Raw genomic sequence first — 23437 nt, forward strand, 5'->3', positions numbered from 1 at the left:
TAACTCCCATCCAGCTCCATCAGGGGCTAACACTCAACACTCCTAGCTCAGGTCTGATTATGAAAACATGCCTTCTACTGTCAGCACAGTTGCCTTATTTAAATAAACCACATAAAAGGCAGGGGGGGTTTCTTTTAAGAAGATGTGGCAAGAGGGAAGTCACAGCAACTTGACTTCTATAAAATATAAATGAAGGATGCAAACCTGAGGAAAGCAGTATGTTGTCATTAGCACAACAGCTTGGAGCAAAGTCAGAAGTTGTGGCCTGAATTATTATTTGCTATAAACTGACCTGGCCCTTCTGCACAACTAATTCTGTGTAACTGCTGAATCAGGCGCTCCACGGCTTCCAAGAAGCTGACTAACAAACAAGTGCATAAAGTGAAAATAATGCTGCTACCCATAAGAAGTTAAGCAGCCCATCAAAAAACAGAAGAGTTGATGTCTTTAATATAAAATCATTTTTTTCCACAAAAGCAGCAGCAGCATTACAGTTGTATTATGGTTACATTAAAGGAACATTCTCGTGATTGAGGACATCTTCCTGTGTGAAACAGAATCTTCCAAATTATTCATAGTCCATTTCTGTATATTTTAGCTTATCAAAATACACTAGAAAAAAAACCAACAGTATCATCTTCTCTGTTCAGCAGGTGTCGCTACCACCATTTCTCAAAGAAAATACAGTTTCTAGGGACACCAATGTCAGACAGCAGTTTGGATATGGATTCTATCATCGGAGGTGGACCGCAGATGTACCATAGAGTATCCTCGGACACATGTTTTTCTAGATCCTTTTGAGATATTCTTCCCTCTGACAAAAAAAAAGTAGGAAACGAGAACACACATATTAATCAAGAAGTAATTTCAAAAATGACTGGTTTGAGGTATTTTAAGCTCTCATCTCTTAAAAATGCCTGGCCTGTTGAAGGATAATCGCTACCGAGATTGGAGGCTTCTAAACCCATTTGCTCTTCAGGGGATTTCAGTACTTCCGGTTCGAAGGCACAGGGCATTAGTCACTGAAGAGGAACATGGTTTACGTATGACTAAAAATCCCACTTTCAGATGAAGAAAAAATAGGTATCTCTAACACAAATGCAACAGAAAGGGAAACGTGAAGTGTCTCTTAGAAGCAGTTTGCTTCTCCTTCATCAATCCCACCTTCAGCAAAGTAAACACTTTGGAAATTCTTGTATAAAGTTTGGAATTAATAGAGGAGGGCTTTTAGAAATGAAAACAAAACCTGGAAAGGTAAACTACTTCTCCAAAGCACAAGACATACAGTGAAATTATTTAGGTTTAACTCGCATCTCATTTTGAATCTTTACATGTAAAATACTATTATGCATATAGCTAAATTATGCATTTAACTTCATCCTCTAGTATGTAATCAAACTTAGATTGTAGATATCATGGCTGTACCTTGCCATGATCTTTACCTGTAACATGTGGCCGAAGCTCTTCGCAGATGGGTGAGCTCTGCTGGGTGACGTGGAAATGACACATGATCTTTCCAGGAAATGCATTCATCAAACCAAGAATGTTTTTCTGTAATGTTAAACACACTTGCTTACACCACAGGCCAGTAAATCAGAGCAGATGTCTGCCCACGGTCCCACAACACTGGTGATTATTACCCAGCACCAAGACTATTGCATTTCAGCACCGAGACCTCAATGGACCTGACTTCACAGCACTGACCTACACACGTACACAAAACTTCCGTAACTGGAATGTGAATACACCACCAACTGTGTTCTCAGTGCTTCTCTCCTATTTTACACTAGGTTACAATTTGTAAGATTTGGACCCAAGAACCATTTATGTCTTTTCCTGACTTTCTCCACATACAAATTCTCATTATTTCCATCCTTCCACATCCATGGGTTTTCCATTTAAAAACCAAAACTCTGCAGTGTGCATTTGCCGCTTGCTAGGAGCTTTTTGAGTCTCGCCTGCTTTATCTGGTAAGATTACTGGACCCTTTACTCTTTCTCTCATATTCTCCAATGAAAACCAACAACAGTGTAATGCTAATGCTATTTTTACCAGAACAGAAACTGTAATTTTCAGTTCCTTAAGTCACAACTGTGATAGTTCCCACCAAAACCCCAGCGGCTGCAGTTCAAATCACAGTAAAAAAATAAATCTGTCAGTCAGATGCTGCACTTAAGTTCTAAACCCAAGATGCAGTTACTGCCCAGACTCTGCGCTAGTTGGGATTTTCACTGCAGGAATGGACACTGGAAATTCTTTCTTAAAATATCCTGAAATAAAAAATAATAGCTAATTTACCTGTTCACAGAGTAGACAATTTTGTTATGTGTTTGCTTACTCACTAGTTACTACAGTGGACAGTCTGCTATAGGTTGCTTAACACAACCCCCCAGACAGATTCTATTTTACAGACAAATCTAGTTTCTGATTCCCTAAGAAGCCACAGCGTGACAAGCAGCACAGACAGACAGTGCCCTTCACTGTTCCACCAGCACCTGCTTTCACTGTTCTGGAGGTGACTCTAAACTTCAGTCTCCTTCACATGGAAAAATGTGGAATTTGATATCACCTTTGGAACTAAGCACATGCTCTTGATTTAAAGTCCTAGCACTAGGCCACAAAGCATGCCTAAGGTAGGACTTAACGTGCTTAAATAATCCTGCAGTCACTCACAACACCTCTTAGTAACCCATCACACTCTAATTCAGTGACATGGACACAAAGTGGCAAATATACATGATACCAATCACCAAAGTACCATTTTCTAGTATCCTAAGGCAAGAGACAGGCTCTCTAACTGAATGAAGGAGAATTTCAACAGCTCATCAGCTCTTTGCAGCCTGGTGATTTAGTGTACAAAATGGAGCTGACCACTAAGAGAATTCCCTGAGGAAAAAGGCCTAGCCCCAGTATCCCAGCCACAATAAGGAAACACAGGTCACATTCAGTCCATGTGAAATCAGGAAAGCCCAGCTAACTGCCATCTCACAGTAGCAAAGTTAGGATGCCATCTCTTGTCATTCTAACACTGTAAGCTTCTGCCATTGTAAATAATGGGATTTCCAGAAGCACACACAGTGCCTCTGCCTGTGAAATGACAGCACAGCCAACATGGGAATTAAACCAACTACATCAGCATTGCCCTCTGTCCCTGTCAGCCTACACACAGCTGCTTCTGCATGGAACTGGTCCTTCAAACCGTTAGTGACAACCAAGCAGTTCCTCCTGGAGGGTTGTGCAGATGTATCTCACAACAGCATAAAACTCGAGGGATCCTCAATCCCCTGCACAGGAGATATTCCATATACATGTTCTGGACTTGAGGGGAAGGATGTATTTTAAGCACTGTGACATCATTGTGCTCTCTTCTGTCCCAGAAGCATTAACACAAAAGCTCTGCTGTCATAACACTGCTGAAATGACACTCAGGAAATGGTAGCTCCTGTACTGAAACAAATTCAGTGTATGCTTAGAACAGGCTGGGAGATCACTAGCTGGCCAAACAGAAGAGTAGATAGATTCCAGTTTATCGTTCTGCTTCTAACAACAAACGTGATTTTCTGAAGAAAGCATTCAATCACCTTTGTATCCAGAAATCTAGAAATACAGCCAATACAGAAGAAAAAGTAATGATGGATCCTACACACGATTTCTGGAAGCATGGTAAATTTTCACCTCTTCCTTACAATCAAAATATTTAAATACTTCAAAAGAAACTTCAGTCATTAGGGATGATTTACAGAAGCTGTGCTAATTTGACCCTACAATGTTACTGGTGACCCTTAATGGCTGAGTGTGACAACTGATCTTTCACTGCTAAGTAAATGTTACTGACACACTGTATGAGCAATTTTACAATTAAGTATAAATCCTTCATTCATATACTAGTACCCAATAACTAAACTAATGCATTATCAATAAAGCTCCCCTATTATATTGGGAACTATCTCCTTTGGCTATAGTTGCTCTTGCTAGTCTTTAAGTTCAATACAATCTATACTGAGACTATGTGATTAAAGTGTTTTAGCATACAGCATTATGCATACTATTAGTGTGTGTATATATATATTATATACAATCTTTCATACACTATAATGCTTTTATGACATGATAGTAAAGTGCAACTGACTTAGTGCAGTCAATGAGACCAGGTATGCCCAGTAACACGTTTCATTTGTCCACTGGCATAAGTAACAAAACACACATGGGGTTTGAAGCAGAAAGTGAATTTTGAATGTGTTTGTGCAGTGTCTTCCACTGAGGGGCTCTCTGGAATGTGGCAACAGGATGATACACACACTAATAGCTGAGTATCTGAGATCTACATTTAAAAACACCCCAACTTTTAATTTACCTTAAATAAGAGTTGACTTGAATTTTTTGCACTGTAGTACAGCTTCACTGTTCCCATTTTGTATCCATTTCCTTTACCATCTTGGTATCCATGCAGATCTGCTATATGCAGCAGTATAGAAAACAATGGGTTAATTCCAACACCCCCTGCTATCAGCACTAGTTTTACAGGGGAGTCACCAGGCTGAGGATCAAAGAAGAAATCACCTCCCACTCGCAGGGCAACTTCTGAGTCAAGAGTACACTAGGATGGAAAAGAAGACATTTACTTTCAAAACTTGAAGCAAAAGCTGAAATACACTTCCTCCTGCACCACAGTCTCAAGACTCTCTGGGCTGGGATTTTTATTGACCAGTTAGGGAAAGCTGAAATGCTTCAGATAACTGAAAACCATGTTTGTTTTAATCTGCTTCAGTGTCTCTAGGGATCTAGTTCTCCTATCAAAAGTTTCACTCTTCTGATAAGGCAGGATGGTGACTCCCCCTTCTCCCCCCCATAAGAGCTGGGACAGGAGTGATTCATGCAAGAGTTTTTCCATGGCAGGACACAGTTGTGAAAACCCGAGGTTAACATGTGAGATCACACCTCTACCCAAACCCAGCCTCATGTCAAAAGAGGACTTGCTATGAGGTCAGAGAAGGAAGCCAGAATGAGTGGCACAGATGCAGAAGGTTTTTCCATCCTCATTCCTAAAAAATAAAAACCACCCAAAGTGAAGCAAGCATCCATGAGAATATTCCTGCAGAACCCCTTCGGTATTTCCAACTTCAGAGTTGCAGAAGAATTAAAATCAGGGGAAAAATCACCTCTTCTCCTCTCCACTTGTACATAACAAATTCTTTCTTAGAGAAATTTGCCAAAGGGTGTGATTTTGTTACATGGAAAACTAAAGCTGCAACAAAAAATCCCCATTTGGGTCAGTATATTCTTGGTAAACCAGCACTGCATCCCGGAAGGAAGGGTGAAACTACAGTACAGAGAAGTCAGGCGAGTCCTCCCACCTCACTGCAAGCTGACAGAACAAATAGGAGCTGAAAACAGAATTCATTTCAGGCTATATACTGGGTTTAAAAAAACAAAATAAGGAGCAGAGGAAACCAAAGAAGGTGGGAAAGGAGGAGAAGCAATAAGAAAACAAGGAAAGCTACAAGAACTACTGAAAACCTGTAATGAATCACTTACAGAACAAAAACACTGCCTCCAAAAACCTCTGCTGATGCTGGGAAGCGGTAATTGAACAAAAGGACTTTCATTAATGACAAGTGTACAGTAAGCAGAGGTCTAAACACATAACAATTCTACCAGGAAGAGGGAGGAGGCTTTTGGACACAGGTACTGCACACAACACAGAGGTTCCTGAAGTGAGCATGGCCAGTAAAAAGAAGTTTTCTGCCTTTCTTAATTATTGCATAAAGTATTTGCTCTCAGTGAGAGTGTAAGACAATCAGCATTCATTAGCTGAAACTAATTTATCTTCCCCTTTCCAAGGTATACTACCAAGCTTTCCCATGTTCGATTCTGGTTCAGAGATGCATGAGCCCAGAAGTGTTCCAAATTCCTGTGGCAGGAGTACATAGAACATGGTACCCTTTATGGAAACAGACATTTTTAGGGAGAATCAATCTCATTGTCTCATCTGCCTCCTTAACCAGCCAGAACTCATCAAGACTGGACATAGGACACAAGAAGAATCTGTCTTAATCAGGAGTCTCCTACATACTTCAGTGCTTTGGCCATGGCAATGGTAACAGTAAGTCAATATTCAAGAAAAAAACCCAAACAATAAGACTCTGGAGTAATATGGTGAGAAAGTGTCCTTTTGCCCAGTCTGTACATAGAGCATTGAAACAGTTTATGCAGAGAACTGAAGCAATCAACACATTACATGTACATTTTTCTAAAGAAAAGACTATGAATCCCTTCAGCGATAAAGTACACTGTGCTAAAAGTTATGGTTTTATATATAGTAGTATTAAAAATTAAATACCCCTAAAAACCCAGATACAGTGAGTAAATGAGCACTATTTCCATATCTTTTACCCTGAGGTACCTTCTTTTAGAACTAACTTTTAAACAATTAAGTACCAGACTTTTCTCATCACATATACAGCCTTCTAAACTCTAGGTTGCTATTTTCTTCTTCTTTCCTAAGGAAAAGCATTCACTTTTGTTAAGCTAGGAGAGTCCGTATGTACCCTGGAGGTTTCTCCACAGGATTATCAGGTTTGACTTCAGCTTACCAGCTAACTAAAGATTTTCCTATGAATCCATCCAGAAAACTCAGCAATAGCAAAGTGATTTACAGCATCAAAAATCCCAGAAGAGTCTTCAGAGACTGGGAATGATGAAGTTAGGCTTTCATATTCTCTAAGGAGCAGTATCAAAACCCAGACAAACCTCTTAGGCATTACAGGGTCTGCTGGCATGTGCACTCCAAGTCCTGCACAACATCACACAAAGATTATTCTGTTTATGTTCCAGTGGAGATAACTTGATATGACACCAGTTAAAATTTGCCATGTGGATGGTCACATGCTCACTACTAGATTAGCACCACTCTGCATGTTCTCAATTCTAGTAAATTTGCATCAATGTTTATTATAAGTGTTGGCCACTGAACAAAACTGCAGCATTTGTAAGCTGACGAGAATCTGCCAATTTAAACTTTGCAGCCACACTTAAGAAATATAAATGCCAGGCTGGGAACAGTAAATAGGACAGATCACATGTGGTTGTGAAAAGAACAAGAGCTGATAGGACAGATCACTTATGAAATATGATCAGCAACAGAAATAGGACTCTTCTGATTACAACTAAATGGGGTAAATGGACAAACGAGAGACTGCAAGAGGCCAAAGTGTCAGACTTTACTTTTAATACAGCAAAAGTCAAGCCTTGGGTTACGCCAGTATTACAACAATATTGCATGTTTAAATGAATACTATAGAAAATCTGAAGTATTCTGCTGGTTTATCATTTCAAAAAAACTGATCTAAATATCTCCCTTTGCTCCCCCTTAATATTCTCTATTTGTATTCATCTGACAATGATCCCAGTTTGTATTTGTTGAAATAGGCAGGAGCCATGGCAAGTTACCAGCTGTAACTCTGCAATGTGTAACACAGCCTGCTCTCAGGGACACAAATTAGAACAGAGGTTTTTCATCCAATTTAACATCTAATTTCAGTCCTTTACTAAACAAAAGATTGTAAGATTTACATTGTATTAAAAATGGTTGAATAATTTAACGGGAGGTTTGCAGTTAATAGCAAAATGTGATCTGAAATCACACACACCAGTCCCTCCATATTCCCCCTCCCCCAGAAAATAAAGAAAGATAAAAAAGCCAGATCTCATAGTTAATCTTATTTACCTCAGTGTGAATCCAGTGGGCAGGAGGATGATCAGTGTGCTTTACTGCCAGCTCTAATATTCCTTCTCGTTTCAAAAGGCCAGGGCTTGAACACATTGAGAATCCCCCAACTACAGACAGTCCAGGAATAAAGAAATCAACCCTAAAAATACACCAGAAACAAAAGTCTAAAAAAACATAAAAAGCCAACAGCCTCAAACATGGAAAACAATAACCACAATCACATGGCTGCCCTTGCTTCAGTCACCCTTCCTGTACAAAACCATCTTCATTTCCATAACACAGCTTTTCCAAAGGACTTAATCTTGACTAACACCATTTCCTTAGAATTATTTTCAACTAGAAACATGCCACCACCTTTGCTAAACTAACAGGTTTTTAAAACATTCTGATTTTAGCATTAGATGCCACATCTTACAACAGACTGGAATGCTAAGTGTTTAAATAAATTATTTGCATATTAAACCAAAACCACAATATGGTCTGACAGAGTGGCTTAAATCCCACTCCTTTTGGTCCCTTTGATGGGCTCTTCAATTTTCCAGCATAAGAAGACTGGGTAACTAATTTTAGGGAAATGACCTTAGATTAAACACTTTCTTTTTCAAGAAATATGAAATAACCTGAAGCAACACCTCAGTCTGTACAGAATCCCTCCTGTGAGAACGCAGTGCCTAGCAGCAGCAGCATCGCTTCACCTGCGGTGCCCTCTGGTGGCAGCCATCTCTTGCGAGGAATTGGAATAAATTACTCCAAGTTTTTTACAGTTGAAGTAAACCAGACATGGGTTTCTACAGATTAGAAGGTAAGACATGGCTAAGCTTTTGCATCACCGGCAGTCAGACAGTAGGGAGGGCAAGCCACTAACACATATGAGCTATAATTTATCTTCATAAAAGTAAGGCTTTCATATTTCAAATAGCATCAGGAAAAGTTAGAAGCTGGTTTATGATCTAACATTTAAATGCCTCTGTATTTCGTACGTCTTTAAAGACTTTGGTTTTCTACAGTACACGACAAACTTCCTGTATTTCAAAAGAAAACTAATGTTTAAAACTAATTGTGCTGTTCCACTTAGGAGCCAACTAGACTGGTAAGTAAGCAATGCCACGTACTACAGAATCGTTATGCAATCCAAGCCCAAGTTAGGCTGGTTCAGTATTAGTTAAATGAGAATACAGCAAGAAATAAGATTGCCTTCCACAGCACAAATATCTCCTTTAAACAGCAAGGCTGTATTCCTAATGGTGACCACAAATTCCTTAGGGAGGAGTAAAGCCTTTTGAACAGTTCACTGCTTTTAAAGGAAGAATCTTGTCTGCTTACTCTCCACAAAGCTTCACCCTTCGACGAAAGAGATCCTCTCTTTCTCTTGAAGCATGTACAGGGATATACACAATATTGCAGTGATATCACTTTTAAATTTATGCTTGATGGTGTATAAATGTATCTGACCATAAATGAAGGGTCAGTAACAAAAACAATTGAGAACGCTTCTGCAGCCCCACTGACCATGGGCTCAGCTTTCTGGGTAATAAGGATCTAAGAGATTAGAAAGGACTCTTGAATTGCAGCATTTATTGTATCAAGGAACACTTCAAGATGCTACTAAAGCTCTTTACTACCCTCTGGTGGAAAATAATCTTACTACTTACATTAATGGAAAGGAAAAAGGAAATTACATTTATGCTGTAAAGTAACAGCTTACATTTAAGTCAAAATGTTCTGCTTGAATATAAGTGAAATATTATTTGTGCCTGCTGAGGAAACATACATACAAAACAAAACACTGCTGTAAAACCCAACTCAAATGTACTTTTTGCCTTTCTAAAGTACTAATGTAGGTGTATGTTTCTTTTTATATTAGTATTTCTTTCCCAGTTACATAATTATATGAAATTTTGGGGCATGGTATACCCTATTATAATGGACTGGCTTCTATTTCTGATGGCCTGCCTCATCTTAGCTGTGTATAGGAAAGAGGACTCCTAAAGAAATGCTATCTGTGACAGCTGAAGCAAGAAGAGCAGTGGGAGTGGGGAGGGAGAAAACAAAAAACCAAACTATATAAACCCAAAACAAATTGAGGTCTGAAAGATGTAAAATAGATTTGTGTTTTTTCATTTCCTTCCTTTTAAGGGAAAAGCCAAATCTCTGAGAAACAAACAATAATCAGCAACTGTTTGATCAGAAACATTAAAACCATAACACTACTTCTTCAAATTTATAACACACATATACCTCAATACATGTTTTAGTAAATCAAAATGGGCAACAGCAACAAGTCTCTTTGTCATTACTTGAAGCCAGATCAAGACCACTGTCTCGCAGCATGCTTACAAAACAAATTCACTCTTGCTTCTGAAAAACTTGGTAATTACAACAATTTCAAGAAACATACACATTTTAGTGACAATCTTTGTAACATCTTACTATAGCAAATTCTAACAAGTTGGCCTTTTCTACTCAGGAAATTGTGGCCTCACGCTTTGCAGTGCTCATCAAAAAATGCAACCACAGTTTATAGCTACAAGTATAGAAAAGTTGCTGTATACCTTACAATAGCATTAGAATACTTTCAAGGAAGAAGAAAATGAAAAAGAGTAATTATAATTAAAGCTTTCCCTTTTCAACATGATCATTTCTACAACATTTTTGGAGGGTAAATGCACTTTCCAAGTACTGGCAAGCAAGAATTTAATATGAGTCACTGCACATGTGCAAAAACTGCAGCAAATCACTCCACAAACAAATTATTGCAATCAACATCTTGTGTTCTGGTTCTAAATTTAAAAGCCAGCATATTAACACTACATGAGTAACATATGCTGTTAATACCCTAGCAGCTATACTTTGATTCCAGCAAAACCACTTTCAGATGGCCTAAGCCAATAAAAAGTTCAGAAACCTTTAAATGCCCAATGCCAGAAGCAACTACTCCTAGTTTTAAATTAATTTCTAAGAGGAAAAAAAAAAGTGATAGAGTGGGAGTATTTTAACAAGGAATGAAGACAAACATGAAAATCTACTATTCCCCTAGGAAAAAAAAACCATTAAGGTTGCTTAACCAAACAGCTCATTATTCCAAAGGCTTAATAATTCCAGGGGTTTTTATTTTCAGGTTTGCCTATCTATATTTATCTATTAATTTGACCTAACAGGCTTAATTTTCTGTGTGGAAACTTCTAGGGCAAAAAATAAAAGTTAACAGGCAATTTTGATTTAATTATAAACCCAAACTAAGTTAACTTGCGAATCAGCAGTCTCAGCTCCACCATATAACTAACTAGTAAATAAAGACAGTAAAGACAGCCTGCAGAATGAAATGCAGTGCACTTCAAAGCACTCTTGAAGAAACAATGTAATATGCATAAACCAGAGGAAAATGCCAATCAAACTGAACATTTAAAGAATTAGCAGGGTTTGCTCTTTTTAAAATTACTATTAGCATATTTAATAATGGCTGGTTTAAAATTATGCCAAGTATCAGCTGGTTGACAGAGTACCCAGTAAGAAGACATTGTATTATATCAATTAAGGATTTTTTCCAAGGCTCAGGTATCAGAGACCTTTTACCATTCTATTACAGTGCACTTCTGCTAGTAATTTTCCTTTCAAATACTGCAAGATCTTACCACTGTCCTGCTTTGAAAGTAAAATCTTTATTTGTGATAGCCAAACGAAGCCTTTTGACTGTCTCCGATTCATTGCTGATTCCACACACTTTTGCTTGTGAAATTGCCTAACAAAAGAAAATAAGACCTTGTGTTACATAGAGATCATTTGCAGCAAAAGCACTCCAGAAATCTGTGTATGAGATAACATGTGAAATGATGGGTATCTGTGGCACGTCAGTAGCTAAAGCACCAGTCTTTTTTCACTGAGGTAGAGAAACAAAAATGGATTCACTTACACAGTCACTGAATGGAGAAACAGTTTTCTACTTACAGTCCACCATGGCTGTCATTTTTGTGAGAGTTATTCAAAGACTGTACACAAACTTATTTCAGTTGAAGAGAATGTAGCAATAAAGAGAAGCAATTGCTAGTTATCACTTCTCAGATTCTTTTGACATCTGTACAAGCAACCACTCCTGTATCTTCCAGCAACAAAGTAAAAGGATCTCTGATATAAAGACTGGCAAAGGAAACTTGTACAAGATCAGCTGCTACTGAAGAATTTCAGATCTGTACCTAGTTTTAAGTAATTAAATGCATTACTGAAAGATTATGCATTAATACATAGAAAATTAAGGAAAAAAACCCCACCAACAAAACACACCAACCAACAAACCAACAACTCTTGTGTTACTGCATTTACACACATACCCATTTGACCACGTGTATGAAGACAAGAAAACTGTAACACAAGCATTCATTGCTAGTTAACAGAACAATTTCTGTTTGGCAGCCAGATAGGGGAGGATGCAAGAGCCAGACCTGACACCACTTTTAAACAGTTTAAATAAGAATTAAGAGAAATATAATGCTTTTCTAAATGAAAAACAGATTTTGCAATAGGACTGTTCACAGGGAGAACCCCACTTCAGAACTCTTTGATGCCTAACAGTACAACATGGATTTTCATCCCCTCCATGACCTTCATTTTCAGGTATTTTTGAGTTATAGTTATTAACCTTCTTCCTCTATAAAGAAACCAATACCTTAAGTATTTTCTACAGAGGGTAATATACAGATTTTGCTTTGTTAACAAATGCTGGTGTCATTTACCACACCAGGAAACACTAATACTACCCCCACAACTCCACCACTTCTCATTTGTATAAGATCAAACAGATGAAAAAAACCAAACCCCAAAACTTTAAGCAACTATGCTCTAATCTAAAACACATGGCAGGAAATTAATTTATTCGTAAGGCAACATCTGAACACGTCCACTGTCCCATTAAACAGCAGGACACGTGCCAATTTAAAATGAAGTAGCATACATTTTTTTTCCACTTTAGCAGACAGTATTAAATGGGGACTGCAATCACTCTAAGCTAATGAGAAATGTCAGACCCATAACTTACATGCTTGTTCTGAGGGAGGAAACCATAAGTGCAGGAAATGGACATTAAGTTTGGATCTTCTTCATTCCCTTTTGTACTCCTCAGCACACTCCCTAATTTGTTCTTTGGCTGGTAGATCTAACAGAGCACTGGAAATTTAATTCTTCATCAGTATAAAGTTATTACAAAAATGAAATTTGAGCCAGGGTGATCGAAGACATTCAACCACTACTTTGGATCATCACAAGAGTATCCAACTGGCCCAAACCAAGGCTGCAGAGAGAAGGAGGAGGACATAGGAATCCAGACTTTGTATTTCAAGAAAGCATTAAGCACTTTTTCCTTGCCCTGGTCCTTCACATCACCACTCCTCAACGGGAACGATGTGTAGCATGTACACTAATGCAACACAGATCTATGTTTTTTTCATCTCTCTATGGGACCGAAATGGCCAAATAAGGCAATACAGACTGAGGGAAGCCAACTGATGATTACACGGAATTCAAAACCAAGCAGAGTATTTAACATAAATGGATTTTAAAGTGGTCACAAATGAAGTAACAAAAATAAATCAAGCATTAAAAAAAAAAAAAGGAAACAGCGCAATCCTCCCATATGTGGAAAATTTGTGGTAGCAAGAACTGATCCCTGCTCTTTCATCTGTCCCATACAGCTTCCTTCTCTTCCTACAACCTTACAGTTCCCATTCCCTGTTCAACCTCAGGGCTTCCAACACCTCATAAGGATCCATTTTCCATACATTTTCCAGGCACCTACTTTTTCTGCTCAGCATAAATGCTAAGCAACCCAAGCAGTCAGAAATACACAAAATAAACATGGCTGCAAAACTCAAGTGTAATCACTTTTTCCATGTCAGAAGCAAAGAATGTGCATCTACCTCTACCTGACTACACTCATTTTCTCCATGTACTGAAGTAATTTGGCATAAACTGGATTCTCCTGAGTAGGTGTAAGTCCACATGCAATGCTAGTTTGTACTCAAGAGCTGACATTAGGTGTGAGTAGCTCAGGCACAGCTCTGAGACACATAGCTCCTAAAGCTGGCTCACACCTTGACAGCTCTGGTAATAGGCAGCACAAGGCTGCATTTGTCTCATCCATCTGCAGCCTGTAACAAGTTCTGAATGTTCAGGTTTGGGGGGGTTACCTACATATCCCCTCCACCCAGCTTCCTTTTGAGAAGGGAATTCACTGTGACTTACTCTCAACTATAGTTAGGGAAAAATCCAGCAGAGAGAAGGACTAAATTATGTACAAGAATGCACATTAACATCTATGTAGTGTGAGAACAGACTGCCCTGCTGCATGACACATGCAATACTGGCCTGTCATGTCTCCAGCTATTCAAGACAGAGAAGCTAACTAAATAATGGAGAAAAATTTGGCACTGTTTCCCAGCTCCTGGGAATTAAAGATGGGATTTTTTTCAGTGAAAAAAGTGCCCTAGTAACCCTGAAAAGTCTAAGAAAAATGCAGAATTGTTTTGCTATTGAAACATTTTTGAGAATTGAAGTCATATTCTCCCAGTATTAAAGATTTCTAAACATCTACTTCAGCTAATTACAGGAAGGAAATACCTGCATGAAATACAAGACTGTGTTCACCTCTGAATGTTATGAAAATGATTGCTTACTGCACAAAACCAAGATCCAGAATAATCACTTCTGGATTTTGGTGGAGAATAATGATCTACCTTTCTTGTATGTGAATTAAATTACATACAAACTAAAGATCCTTTTTATAAGTGTCTATCATCTCTCCCTTCAAAATGTCGACACTTTTTTAATCTTACCTCCTATATTATAAAAGGATATTTTCCACAGTCTTTAGTTTCAAATTTGAACCAGAATTGTAGAGATCCATAAAAATCTGGGAAGTTTGTGTAGAGATCATGGGTATCCATGTGCTTTTGTAACTTACCAGAATCCAAAAACTTTACCAAAATTCTATCAGATATCTTGTCCAACATAAATTAAACATCACCCACAGTTTTTATAACTCATTACATTCCACCCACTGACTACAAAATACACTTCTTTTTATAACAGTATCAAATACAAAAAATGAGGAGAAAAAGAAGTAAAACAGACTCCAGCAGAAAACAATATGAAACCAAATGTAATTACCCAGTTTCTTTACGCATGCAAAACAATTACTTACATCGTAAAGAACAGAACACTAACCTCCTGGCGAAAATTGTTTGCTGTCCTCTCTAGATGATCCATTTTCCTTTTTGATTTTATTGTGCTGCAACAAAAAGCCAACAAAGATAATTGTCATTCTGACAGCTGTGCTACTGTCCCTTACTGATACAAATTTCTATTAACATAACAATTTACCAGTGTAATCTGGACTACAGATGACATAAATCTAAGTAAGAATTAAGTAAAAATATATAATTGAGAGTTAAGTATTTGTAGGTCTGTAATAATTTGTCAGCTTCATTTTGACAGTGTTACCATGACATTCTCTTTGGGTGAAAAAAGAAAAAGAAGTTTTTGTCTGTAGATAACCCACCTGTTCACTGTGCAGTAACAAAAAGCAGAGTGCCTCAACACCACCAATGCAGAATGAGTTGGAAGAATTCTGCTGGCACCTCTCAGTAACTGAGGAACAGTCAAACCCACATGAATAGTAGCACAAGCCATGATGACTGGGCCAGAATCACCTGCTCCTGAAAAATACACACAAATATATGTTAACTGAAATACTCACTGTTTCACATGGCTTGTTTTCACCCTTTTACATTCTTTAAATCAGAAAGGCCAAAGCTCACCTGGAGCTAAAACTAGCGATAGACAGAGAGGGTAACAAAAAGGAATCTGAAAAGTACAAAAGTATCATAAAAAACTGATGTGAAAATGTGCATCCATCAATTGAAGGGGAAGACAACCTTGTCACAGATGATGTAGAAAAGAATGAAATACTCAGCACCTTTTCTGCCTCAGTCTTCATGGACAAAGCCTGCACCTAGACCAGCAGTGTTTGGGGAGGAGAGGAATAAGCAGGAGTGAGGCCAGCAACTGCTTAGAGAAGCTGGATGTATTCAAATGCAGAGCCAGATGGGTTACACTCAAAGGTTGCCAAGACACACAGCTGACATGCTTGTGAGGCAATTGTCTGTTACCTATGAAAAACAGTTATCAGAGAAAGTCTGCAGTGGACTGGAAAACGACCAATGTGGGGTCATTTTTAAGAGAGGCAAGAGGCATTGCCTATGTCCAGTTAACACCATCTCAGCCACTGGTGTGGGACATGCTCAAAGCTTGTCCCTTTAGCTGTGTGAAAGCATAGAAAGTAATCAAAGAGATGCAACACAGATTTACCAACACCAAATTATATTTGGTAGATCTGAGCACCTATTGTGATGAAATGTGGTCACACAGCTAAGGGGACAGCAATGGATACAGTACACCTTGACTGACCTACAAGGCTTTTGACACCATCTTCCATGGCATACACATTAGGTAACTGAGGCCAGACAGACAGCTGGAATGGCTGAAAACTGCCTAGGCAGTCAGAATTGAAGACTTGGTGGCTTCAAGTTGCTCCAGTTGCTGGCTAGTAACAGTAAGAGTACCTCAGAGTTGATAGAGTTCAATTAATTTACCAATAATTTGGATAATGAGACAGAATGTACCATCAGAAAACTTGTGGATGATACTAAATTAGAGGGATGGTTGACATGCTGAATGGTAGAGCTTCACTTCAAAGGGGCACTGAGAAGCTGCAGGACTGGAAAACAGAAACTTCATGAAGCTGAAGTAGTACAAAAGTCTATACATGAGATTGGCTTAATCCAGTGCTATCAACTGTACCGCTCCAAGCAAGAGCTCTGACTATCTGAGACACTGAGACAGAGAAGTTGTGGCTGCCCCATCCCTGGCAGTGTTCAAGGCCAGGTTGGATGGGTCTTGGAGCAACCTGGTCTAGTGGAAGATGCCTTTGTGTGTGGCAGGGGGTTGGAAGTGGATGAGCTTTAAGATCCCTTCCAACTCAAACATTCTGTAATTCTACTATTCTATGACACTCAAAAGTCCCTTCCAGCCAACATATCTGTTATTTTAAACACTCAAACAAGATTTATGTTTGAAAACATTGGATATGCATTCCCTTTCTGCTGGTAAAGAAAGGGTTCTGGTTGGAAATTTTTACAAACATTAAATAAAACTTTTTGTTTACAGGCTTATTTAGAAACATGTCAATCCCTCATTCTTCCAAATATCCTACAAAATACTTAGACCTCTAACCAGTTAAGCAAGTGGCAGAGACTTACATGCACTGCAATGGACACACGGTGTGAAGCTTCAAAACTGCATACTCAAATACATCTCTGACAAAGAAACTGACGCATATAATATCCAAACTAAGTTAGAAACACCCCTCATTTACCAAGTGTAGGAATTGGTTCGTAGTGAGCCAAGAGATACTTCTCATTGCTTGTAAATCTGCCTTTGTTTTTCCTGAAGGGGATTAGCATGATTCTCTATCATATTATCACCACCTATCAAATTCTATTACTTCTATGATGCAGTCCTCCTGCTTCTTTAAAGCACTCTTAATCTTTTACTTCCAGTTACACATCCTTTTCCACATTGCTTTAAAGTATGTAATTTATTCTCAAAATGTTTTTGTTTTTCATCTTGAATCCTTTGAAATGGCAACCATCCAGCTTGTTTAACTAATCAGGCCTATACTCTCTGGGCTTTCACTAACAGCTGCATTGGCTGGTCACTCAGTAATTTGTCTGTTTGTAATCATGTACAAATGGGAGGCAGAGCTTTCACAAATCAGGCTGCTCAGAAATGGAATACATTTACTGTAAGTGCTCAAAATGCCCACTTTCAAGCATAAGTACTTCCTGCAGCTTTTAACTGCCCATAATTTTTAATAGCTTTTTAGCATTTAATGCCACAGCAGCTCACAACTTTTCAAAGCAGAAGTATTTAAAATTATTCTACCACCAGTGAGCAAAATTACTTGTTTTATTTTTCCCCACAGCATACAGAGTGCTCTGTTTAAACAAAATACTTTAGCATTTTCTACACACAGATAAGCAGAAGCTATTGATATGAAAGTATTAACAATCTTAAAATATTTTAGCAAGGAAAAGTACACATCTAGTGAAGAAACTGCATTCCTCTATCTCAGCATGTTCAGTCTGTAAATCCAGAGCACTCAAACATCACTGAGTTACTTAAATTCATGAGATCATCTTATGACCAGGTAGCACATCTTGGTTATATCCATCTACATAATCCTTTTTTAGGCTTCTCACTTTTGAGTTGGGATTTCAAGCTTTTCACTCTACCACATTAATTCAAAGTAAAAATGAACCAGATTTGAAAGTGTCCGTTCTTATGTAAGTTGTTTACACCAAGAGCCACGACTCTAATTAAATCACCACAACATTAAAATGAACCACATAATGCCTGATGCTTTAAAGCTTTGGAGGCAAAAGAATGAGATTTACTTATTTATTTCTTTTAAAATCCTTCAAAACCCTTTCCAGTCAGTTACTACTAAGTGCAGCGACATCTGCTGGTAAATTAAGTGGCCTAACTTTAAAATCCCGCACAAAAGCTCTTGTGTATTTTACCCATTCCGTTTAATGCTGCTGCCAAAGTTGACAGTCACTTAAGGCCGGCCTCATTTTCATTTCCCCTGCTACCACTTGAGGAAGCAAGTATGTTTTCACCACATGAAAATGCAAAAAAAACCCAAACAAAAGTTCAATATCAATACATAACACTGAAAACAAAATGTCAGCCTTGTTTTACTGTAGCAGCTACAACTCCGAAGTCAAAGCTGAAAGATCCTATTGATACAGACTATTTTAAGAGTGAGACTCTATCATAAATTAAAATAACTCTATAACAGTAGTTCAAGATACTTGCTCCATTTACATTATCATCAATTATGCTCCAATCCTGAAAGTCACAATAAAAATCAGCTGTAATTTTTCCTCTTGTAATAAATCCTGGTTCTCCTTTACCATACACAAATACGAGTCATGCCTTTACAGAACGTGAACTGCCTCACCCCCGTATCACCTCTGTAACCTCCTTCACTCGTCCAGCCCTTCAGCACTTCCCTGCCCTTCAAGCACAGTGCTTCAGCCTCCCAAACTCCTGTCCAGAGGGATGTTCTCCCTTTAATTTTTATTCTCTTCTTCCCCAAGTCCTTACAGAAACAGCCACTCTAATACTCCCTTTCTTCCTTTCCTCCACAGACAGAAACGGGTGCTGCGTTTATATGACTCTTCTCACTTAAAAATCAACCAGTTCACTCATTCACCTTATCCTCTGACCCACTGACCCTGGGTTAATATCGTTTTGAGATCTAGAGCTGCATGTCTTCTTTTGGTCAGTCCTACGTCAGTATTATCTAAAGGGAGAAAGCTATTTCTAGTTAACCTGTACCACACCAAGAGAAAATCACTACATAAACTACAGCCAAGTGAGTACTGAGGGGGAAACAAGCATACTTAAGCAAGCAGGATAGGCAATCTTTCACGAGGAGCACGCACATAGACCGGTAAGGGACACCCCTCTGGCCAAACTGTCCCTCCTGCAGGTCACCACCGAGAGCTCTTCCCCTTGACAAGGTCGCGGCTGCCCTGACACGGAGTGCTGCCGCCCCGCCTCAGCCACCACAGAACCCTGCTCCGCGCCTCCCGGCCGAGGAGCCGGCAAGGCCGTGCAGGGGAGGGCACCGGTCGGAAAGGGCGGCTGCACCGGTCGGGAAATGGCTGCACCGCTTCCAGAGGCCGCACAGTGTCCGGCCGTGGGGCCCGAACAGACCGAAAAGGGCCCCACAACCCACACCGCCCTCACCTCACCCGACCCCAACGGACCCCAAGGCTGCGCCGCACGGCCCCTACCCACCGCCGCATCACGTGACACCGGTCTCTCGCCCCGTCCCCTCCTCGTCATGCGCGCAGCCTCGCCGCTTCCGGCGCCTTTCAGTGCTGCCGCCATGTCGGTGTTTCACGATGAGGTGGAGATTGAGGACTTCGAGTACGATGAGGAGACCGAGACCTACAGCTACCCGTGCCCCTGCGGGGACCGCTTCCTCATCACGCGGGTAACGGCGGCCGCGTAGGGACGAGGCGGCGGGGGAGGGAATGGAGCAGCGTTAGGCCGCATTCCCGCCGGCCGCGGTGGCTGTGGGTCTGTGGGGAGGCGGCGGGTCGGTGACTGCTGTCCCGGGATTTTACAGGAGGACCTGGAGAACGGAGAGGATGTGGCCACTTGCCCCAGCTGCTCCCTCATCCTGCGCGTCATTTACGACCAGGTGGGTGCGGGACGAGGGTTGCCGGGCGCGGTGCGGCCTGCTTCCGTGGCGCCGGGCCTGCCAAGCTGGGTTCCGGCTCGTAGTCCCCTGAAGAAAGCAGGGTTTAGAAGTGCTGGGTACATACTGGGTAGGGTTCTGTGAACTAGTGGGGCGTTTGCTTGTGACTGTGGTTTCTTCTTTTACCTCTTTTTCTGGTTTCCTCCTCCTGCTGTGTTTGAGCATTAAAGCATGCTTGCTTGGGTGAGCATGGTGTAGAAAACAGGCAAAACAATCTCTGCGACTCTTTAAGATCTATGGGTGACCCTAGTACAGATGTATTTATGACCCTGTCATGTAGCCTTGTACTTGTGGACCAGTCAGATTGCTTTTCATACCTAGTGGGCATATTGTGGCTTTCATGTTTTGGGAGATGGATTCATGGCAGTTATACCCAAGCTGGAAAGCAAAATCAGTGTCTGGGATTTTCTGGGGATTCAGAAATAATTCAGAAATAATGAAAATCAGCTAAAACTCTACTTGCTGTCTTTAGGAGCAGTTCATGCGTGGTGAAGTAATTGCGGAACCTCTGCCAAACAAGGAATTGATAAAGTGCTGATGAACACATCATGAACTGTTACCGATTTAGCATAAGAAAGTATCGGGATGGCAACTGCAGAAAGAGACATGGTTTTCCTCGTGGAAGTGCTCGCTGCTGTGAGATACAAGTGCAATAACTGTCTGTCTTCATAATTTGAATAAGAATTTGTTGGGACATCAAGCACGTGAATGGCTTTTGTTCAAAGGGGTTTTACATTTAAAAAATACATGAGGTGCCATATGTATTCCAGGAGACTTGAGGATTACGATTGAATTATGTCAGCAAGCCAATACATAGAAGTGTGTGGGGCTGTGAAATTACGACATTTGTCTAGCAGTGGCTTCTTAGCCTGTGCAGGAAAGAGGGCTTTTTGTGGGCATGTGACACTGAAATGGCACAGAGAGCTGAAGTTCTGGGAAACAAGATTTAGAAGTCCAGAGGATATGATGCCATACAGAATTACCACTTTGATGTAGTGTGGCATCACCCAGGATGTGGGCTGATACTTGAACTCAGAGTGGACAGAAATTAACCCATGTTTTCTCAACAACTTTGTGATTTGACTTGCTGCGAATATAAACTGGGCTTCAGTTCTCTGTGCCATTTGTAGTAGTGCATTTACTGAATTCCTCATCCTTCCTTTGTGAGGTTCTGTGAATTCCTGGGTAGGAGATGCATGCATTTCACTTAAGTGATAGAAAGGAATTTTTTAGGGTAGAAAGGAGTTGGAAGTATATACTCAAAAGTACATTAACACCGAGACTACTTCAAGCCACTGCACTTAAGTATTTATTTAAAATTGTGATCATTCGTGTGTTTTAGTAGGATTTGACATCTGTGAAGTTAAATTTGGGGAAAAATACTTGTGCAGCATTCATACAGTTATTTTTGCTCCAGGCACTAAGGTTAAGCAAATCTTACTAGTTTCTTGTGTTTAACTATTTTGTTCTTCCAACTTTCTGTGAATGTTGAAGATAAACAGTCAAAAAAAAATTTTTTTTTTTTGAGTTCGGGGGAAAGAAAATAAAGAGAAAAATAAAACTACACCCCTCAGGTAGAAGTGCACAACCCAAAGTGTTTTCATGCTTAAACCAGCAGGTGGCACTCGTGTTACTTTGATATCTGTGCTTCTGAAAACCCCAAACAACTGTGGTACTTTGGTTAGCTATCTTTTATCAAATATTTATTTTATCTATTTAAATAAAGATATTTAAGACTACACCAGTGGTTATCATGGGCCATTGCTTATTCTGTTTGTGCACCAGCCACAGTGATTTCCAGAGGTGTTGAGTTGCTGCTGTGGTAATGATTCATAGATTCTATGAGTCTGTGATACTATAATTTCTTCAGCTTAGTTAATAGTGTTTCAGTCTATTAAGAGATGCTTCACAGCAAATTTACATGAATCCTATTTAATCTCTATTCAAATTTCTGTTGCATGAATATATTAAGGACTTTTGTGCAAGTATTTTACATAAAACTGAGTAAGTTTCAAATGGGACATCAGGGAATGTCTGCTCCACCAAATAGATTGCAAGGTATAGTATCTCTAAAGTTGCATGGATTTTATGGAAGTAATTTGGCCCAATTTAATATTTATAATGAAGGTTAAGGCACTGTCATAAAGATTCTTAGGAAACTTACAAAGAGATTTATTTATATTCCATAAGGTTGAATTCCTGCCTGCATGTAAAAAGTGTTTTTTCAATTGAATTTTGTTTGGCATGTGCTAATGAAAGCTCTGACGTGATTCTCTGTAGTGTTCCCCACTCATCTAAAATACAGGTAATGACTTTTTTTAAAGAGTAATTTTGGCAAAATTAATTATTTCAGATCATCAGTTGGGACTGTCAGTGCTGAAGGTTTCATGGTAAGCATACTCTTACAAAGTAGGAGTAGGATCCAAGTTGTATAATGCAATTTATATGTACATTAAAATTATTTAGTTACATAGTATATATTAATGCTTTAATAAGTGTGATTATGTTTGCTTTTCTGGAGCTTTTTTACAGTGTAACAACAGTAAAGTATTGTGGCTGATGCTGCTAGGAAAGAATATAGCCACATCTGCTCACATAAATTGCTCCCAACTCAGTCTCATTGCAGCATCTTGAGAATCTTAAGAAGTAGTTGCTGTCCCCCACAGGAAAGGAGGCAAAACAAGGATGGATGTCATGTGTCTCTCTTGTTGTCTTTGGGAATCCGAGAGAGATGTTTAAAAACTGTTAAGCTGCTTTGTTGCTTTCCCTTCTGCTCTGCAGAAAGGAGTGGAATTCAGTAGCAACAGAGTTCATGAGAGCTCAGTGGTGCTAAAGCCAAAGAGCTGCTTGCTTTTGTCTTTTGTTAACTTGTGAGAAGCTTTTGACTCCAGTGATTGCAGCCAGCTTTAAAAAAAATTCCATACTGTATAATTCCAAAACAGCAGTCAGGGCATTCCAGGGAACTCATCGAAATGTTCCTCTTCTGGAATTCAGTCACAAGGTTTCTTCACAGCACCACAGGGAGCATTCAGGCCCCTTGTGCGTTACTGATGTATTGCATGTTCTTACAGACCAATGGTTCACTTGTTTTCTAAAAAGGCAATTGTGCAGGACACAAAGAAGTCTTTTGCTTGCTGTTTGTATCTGACAAGCAGGTTGATTGATTATGCATTTGATTAGGTCCTTGACTCTGCCCGGAGGAGTGCAGTGTGATGAAAACAGTATCACATGAACGTTAATGGAGTAAGTTGTATTTACTAAAGATTAGAGAGGGTAGAACAACTTATTATCAATTTCAGATACTTAGGTTCTAAAATTGCCCATGC

At 39.5% G+C, this 23437-nt stretch overlaps 2 protein-coding genes across 6 annotated transcripts; one reads left to right on the plus strand and one right to left on the minus strand.

Annotated features, from left to right (window-relative positions):
• Window positions 1-427: 427 nt before the first annotated feature.
• On the minus strand, window positions 428-19683 carry OXNAD1 (oxidoreductase NAD binding domain containing 1). 5 transcript variants are annotated; one of them, XM_031044984.2, is made up of 8 exons: window positions 19646-19683; window positions 15276-15432; window positions 14942-15005; window positions 11362-11468; window positions 7727-7868; window positions 4355-4597; window positions 1443-1551; window positions 428-814 (listed from the first exon to the last, which is right to left on the minus strand). In XM_031044984.2, the coding sequence occupies exons 2-8, from the start codon at window positions 15404-15406 to the stop codon at window positions 660-662; spliced, it is 951 nt and encodes a 316-aa protein (XP_030900844.2). In that variant the 5' UTR covers window positions 15407-15432; window positions 19646-19683; the 3' UTR covers window positions 428-659. The 5 variants fall into 5 exon arrangements, with proteins under 5 accessions (XP_030900844.2, XP_012983306.2, XP_030900848.2 ...); XM_013127852.3 differs by having other exon boundaries at window positions 19615-19662; XM_031044988.2 differs by having other exon boundaries at window positions 19642-19653.
• On the plus strand, window positions 19680-21852 carry DPH3 (diphthamide biosynthesis 3). Its single transcript, XM_005144445.3, has 3 exons — window positions 19680-19844; window positions 19980-20054; window positions 20584-21852. The coding sequence occupies exons 1-3, from the start codon at window positions 19692-19694 to the stop codon at window positions 20647-20649; spliced, it is 294 nt and encodes a 97-aa protein (XP_005144502.3). The 5' UTR covers window positions 19680-19691; the 3' UTR covers window positions 20650-21852.
• The last annotated feature ends 1585 nt before the right edge of the window (window positions 21853-23437 follow it).

Source organism: Melopsittacus undulatus, chromosome 1 (assembly GCF_012275295.1).
Source record: "Melopsittacus undulatus isolate bMelUnd1 chromosome 1, bMelUnd1.mat.Z, whole genome shotgun sequence".
In the NCBI taxonomy this organism is placed as follows: domain Eukaryota; kingdom Metazoa; phylum Chordata; class Aves; order Psittaciformes; family Psittaculidae; genus Melopsittacus; species Melopsittacus undulatus.

Bases quoted from the DNA above. Each gene is read 5' to 3' on its own strand.
- OXNAD1 (XM_031044984.2), bottom strand. From the start codon at position 15,406: ATGGCTTGTGCTACTATTCATGTGGGTTTGACTGTTCCTCAGTTACTG. The intron at 15,006-15,275 runs GTGGGTTATCTA...TTTTTGTTGCAG, and splicing joins TGTTACTGCACAGTGAACAG to CACAATAAAATCAAAAAGGA. The intron at 4,598-7,726 runs GTAAATAAGATT...TTTCCATCCTAG, and splicing joins CCCACTGGATTCACACTGAG to TGTACTCTTGACTCAGAAGT.
- DPH3 (XM_005144445.3), top strand. From the start codon at position 19,692: ATGCGCGCAGCCTCGCCGCTTCCGGCGCCTTTCAGTGCTGCCGCCATG. The intron at 19,845-19,979 runs GTAACGGCGGCC...GGGATTTTACAG, and splicing joins ACCGCTTCCTCATCACGCGG to GAGGACCTGGAGAACGGAGA. The intron at 20,055-20,583 runs GTGGGTGCGGGA...TGCTGTCTTTAG, and splicing joins TGCGCGTCATTTACGACCAG to GAGCAGTTCATGCGTGGTGA.